At 40.3% G+C, this 4,604-nt stretch overlaps 1 protein-coding gene across 3 annotated transcripts in view; it reads left to right on the plus strand.

Annotated features, from left to right (window-relative positions):
• The window catches only part of LOC140335399 (probable hydrolase PNKD), a 58,128-nt gene that overhangs the window by 28,003 nt on the left and 25,521 nt on the right, over nt 1-4,604 (plus strand). For 2 of the 3 annotated variants that reach the window (XM_072417987.1, XM_072417988.1), the window contains exon 2: nt 2,507-2,622. In XM_072417987.1, coding sequence (XP_072274088.1) covers nt 2,507-2,622 — 116 coding nt within the window. Of the gene's footprint in view, nt 1-1,765; nt 1,822-2,506; nt 2,623-4,604 lie in introns of those variants that run through there. The other variant, XM_072417989.1, reaches the window with a different exon arrangement.

Raw genomic sequence — 4,604 nt, forward strand, 5'->3', positions numbered from 1 at the left:
TTATTTTAGTGTGGTGGTCAGTTTTAAGAATTCCTCGTACGTTGCTGGCCATTGGGAAGAATGTCACCTTTACAGATAGCCAAAATAATCATTGGTGCCATTTGACCCGAGAGGCGCAAACTGCTCATTGCTCAAGGAACCCCCATCAACCTCTGGAGGACCCTGGTTGGCAGTCACCAATCTGTATTGTTGGGTGCTACAACAATTGTACCATGATGTGTTGGGGGTGCCTTTTAAAATGTACAGCACTGCGTAACATGTTGCCGCTATATAAATACTATTTATTATTAATGATAATTATGGCACAGTTATGTTTTGCTTTGTTCATTCTGGTGCATAGTGGTAATGCACACGTTTCCCCATGTTATGCAACATGCTGGCCGGAATAGGCCCTGGGTCCCCCCACTACCCCCCATAGGCTTGTATTACAATGTTACAATTCTTATCAGCAATCTGCTCTTCCACCCATGTGATGCAGGAAATCTGGATACAGATGTAACGGATTGTTTGGGATTGCTCGCATTTTACATAGTTTGGTAAATTTTCATTCATGGTTTTTGTGCAGTAAAATGATAACATGTAAGGTCACTTATAGATATGTGCTGCCCAAAATGCACATGAGATATAAGATTGAGGGGGCTTAGACAATTCCATGCTTGTTAAGGTTTAGAGACAAATAGGGTTTTCTTGGTACACTCATTCACCCATTTTGCACCTGCTGCTGTTCTGACCTGAACTTGCCAGTACAAAACATTACCTGGTACACACAAGCAGATGGCAGTTTTGCACTCAACAGGCTGATCAATATGATTGATTTTCCAATTGGATGGACACATGTACAATATCTGTTCTTCTGATCATTTTTCTCAAAGGGAAATTGATTGGCATTCTAGATGGATGTATTTTCAATAATAATCAATGGGGTCTATTTATAAAGCAGGGAATTGGACATTCCCTCAAACACTCCCTGGTGGAGAATCTTCCATCCATCTTCCATCTGGAATGTTCCAGTGTGTCCCTTTGGATAACCCATGGTCACTTACAATTGGTTGGCAGCTGATTTCCCATTGGACCCACTATGGATCGGTTTGCTTTATCTGATCAGAAGTGAAAATAGGCCAATATTTACTAAGCCATAGTAACACATTTTAATTTTTCTGTACTAAAAATCCATCTTGGCCTGTGAAAGAAGCAGTGCGGCCAGCACATGGAAGGTATTCTGCAATATATTACACATTTGGTTATGGGTTTTTATTTCCTTTTATAATTTCTGCATCATATTATGTCATTCCGATTTTACTAACCATGCTTGATGCATGAAGGCACTACATGTCCCAGAATGCCTTGCTTGGTTCCATTTAGGAAGACTGCAGCTGGGTGAAGTTTTGCTTTTGGGATGGCATTTGGGCTTTGCTGACCCACACTCAATTCTTTGTACCTGTGGCAGTGGAAGTTGCTGGGTAAGCTGGCACAGACACAATTTCTGATTTCCAGAATGCATGTTATTATGCAGCATTGTGGTGAAAGCGCCATCTCTCCCCTTTTTTTGCTTTTCACCTCTGCTAGGTCAAACAGTTGAACAATGCCCTCACCTCTCCGCTGACAATAAAACATTGTGCAGCCGGCCCTGGGCCTTTCCCCTGGAGGATGCAGCCACAACATGCCAGTAAAATCCATAGTTTCTATGTATGAAGACGGGCGAGGGGCAGCCTAGGGTGACGACAAGGATTATTTCACATGCTGGGGATGTGACACTGTTTACTGCTGTGATGAATTCACAATGACATTTGTTCAGTTAGATGGAAGACAAAGTGCAATGAGGTGTAGCCACCAGTCACAATTAATTTTTCATCAATCTGACCTCCTCAATATAAAGTCTGATTGGTTGTTGGCAGTTGCTGCCCTTAAAGCTGAACTTGGGAAGACTTGTCTAATGCTAACAGTTCAAATACTGAAGTTGCGGCAGATCTCAGATTGGCTCCTCGTGCTGCTTCTCCCGCTTTCAGTCTGTTGTAGTGCAGTGCTAATATGGGGCATGATGGTAGGAGGAGAGAACTGATTTCACATGGTTAAAATAAAAGGTGTGCAATGTCTTACTGTTGGGTTTTCTTTAGGAAGCAGTCAGTGGAACAGAAATGGCTAAAGGCTGCCAGTGTGCAGTGTGTGGGGGCAGTGGTCTCTCTGTAGAGATCCAATACCAACCTTGTAGAGTCGGAGCTATAGCTTTTTAATCAGTAGGAAACATGAACTGAATTGGCAAAAAGCATGCCAGATCTCTACAGAGAGATCACTGCTTCTATGCTGAGAACAAGACTCCTCCTGTGCAGAATGCTGGCAGTAGGCAGGCTTTACTTTTTGGGTTGTGGCTGCTTTCTCAGGGACACCACCTGTAAGATTTTGCTCACATTGTTTTTTTGCACCTACAATGTTTTTAATGAACTTAAACGGATAGTATTGCTTGAAAGTTAAGCAGCACTTTTCTAACTAACGTTATTTCTATTCCCAGGTATGGACTGTATACCCGAACCAGACTCGGCTACTGGTTCTACAAGAGGCAGCTGAAGAGGGCACGAGAGCGGTATCCGCATGGACACTCCTCCACGCAAGCCATCGTCTTCAGCGGTATGACATCCAAAATAACCAATGCTGATCAATGAAAACCTAAAGCTACCTACACATGTTCAGATGATTCTCATCTGGGATGAACGGTTGTACCCATCTTGAGTGAATTTCTGACCTGTGTACAGCAGTCTCCTAATATCTTTCATCAATCTGCCCCAACAAATTGTTGTACAAGGAATGACCACTATGGGAGAGAGAACATAGAACAGAATGGTTCTGTGTGTACAGTGCTCATTCATTCATCTGACATTGCAAACAATCACAAAATATTCCAGTGACAATCATCTGACATTTGTACAGGGCTTTAGTTCAATCCTTGTTTTTTTTCATTTTGGATATTGCAGGGAAAAGGTTTTGGCTTAATTGTAGAGATATTTTCTTACTTTCTGTTTTTGGCACCTGTATACCAAGGAGAAGCGCTTGTTGGAATAGGACAGCTTGGACTGCATTTAAAACAGTAACAAAATGAAAAATTGTCCCTTTTCAAGAGATTTTCTTTTAGTTCCTGTCGTAGTGAAAATAAATCTTCCAAGCAGCAAAATAATTGAGGAGCAAAGTTGCAATATTCAAAACCTGTGCCATTTTAGGCAACTTTATTTAAACCAGCACATGAAAAATCTTTGGACAACTTTACTTTCCTAATGTTGCCTATTGTTGGTATTGCAGCATTATAAAAAATTGCCATAAAATAACCTTTCTTTGATTGTATTGCTGTAACTGATGATCAGATGGTGAGCGAGTAATGCAGCGTGTCGGCTTGGATAACAGTTTGCACTGAGAAATAGGAGGATGGGATAAGCTTCACTGCATTAATATAATGAGTGGAAAAGAATCAGAGGGCTGATGATGCGAATGTAAAGTTTAATTGCAAAGAAACCAAAACTTGGAAATTTAGATAGGAGTTTCAAACTGGTTGGATAAACAGGGAATCGGCACTGGCAGGTTGGCACTAGAAAGTAATGGCTAATAAAGAAACCAATAATTTGTTTTTACACAGCTCAAGTAGTATTTAATTTTTAACTTCAGTTCCAAAACCATGTTGGAGGAAGGGCTGATTTGTTTCCCCAAAACTTTTCATCTGAAAAAAAATTGTCCTCAGAATAGTGAAATAATGAGACACTATGGCGAGCAAAATAAAATCAGAATGTGACTTTCCAAATAAATACCCTGCGAAATGAGACTACTGATGCAAATCTGAAAAATCACCAATGGGCTGTGTGACTTTGAGTTTGGCAAACAACACTGTAACTATAAAACCATAAATTGTTAATAATAGAAACATTTTAAAATTCAAATTCACATAAAATGCAAAACACATTGCAAGTGTGGGCCAAACTGATGTTGTTCCCAAACATTGGTTGGGTAATGTCATTTGAGATGGATTGTCATTGATGTAGTGATATAAAGTAACAAAGTCCAAATCAGCTAATGGTTGTTCAATGAAAGTTATGTTGTTGAATTTTCAAAACATGTTTTGTTTTTAATTTTTTAACACATTTCACATTAAAAACTGCTTCATCAGGAGAATAGTTCATCTCATAGGACAAACCATAAACAGCAGTTAATGGCAGCACTGGCAAAAGCATATACCAATTGGTAAGGATTGCACTGCCCTCAAAAGAAATCTTCTTTAAGAAGAGAAATTGTAAAAGAGCCTTCTTCATACATGGCAAAGATGGCTATCTAATTGTGATTGGCACAGACCCCTTTATAGTTGTGGAATGGAAGGTTTATGACAAAATATCGTGGCTGCCTATAGTTGGTGCTTTTCAGACTTTTTCAGACTCCGATGCAAGCATTTTTGGTCTTCTTTTCCATGAATAAAGCAGATTGGTCAGTAAAATAAAAAAACGCTAGTTGCCTTTACTTCCACAGAGCCCCCCATCCCTCAACACCCGGCCTCGATTTGGTCCCCCCGCCATCCTGGATTCTTTCTTCATACGGTGGAAGCACCAGGCACCTCCGTTTTCTTCATCTTCCTT

The sequence above is a fragment of the Pyxicephalus adspersus genome, chromosome 7 (genome assembly GCF_032062135.1).
Source record: "Pyxicephalus adspersus chromosome 7, UCB_Pads_2.0, whole genome shotgun sequence".
NCBI lineage: Eukaryota > Metazoa > Chordata > Amphibia > Anura > Pyxicephalidae > Pyxicephalus > Pyxicephalus adspersus.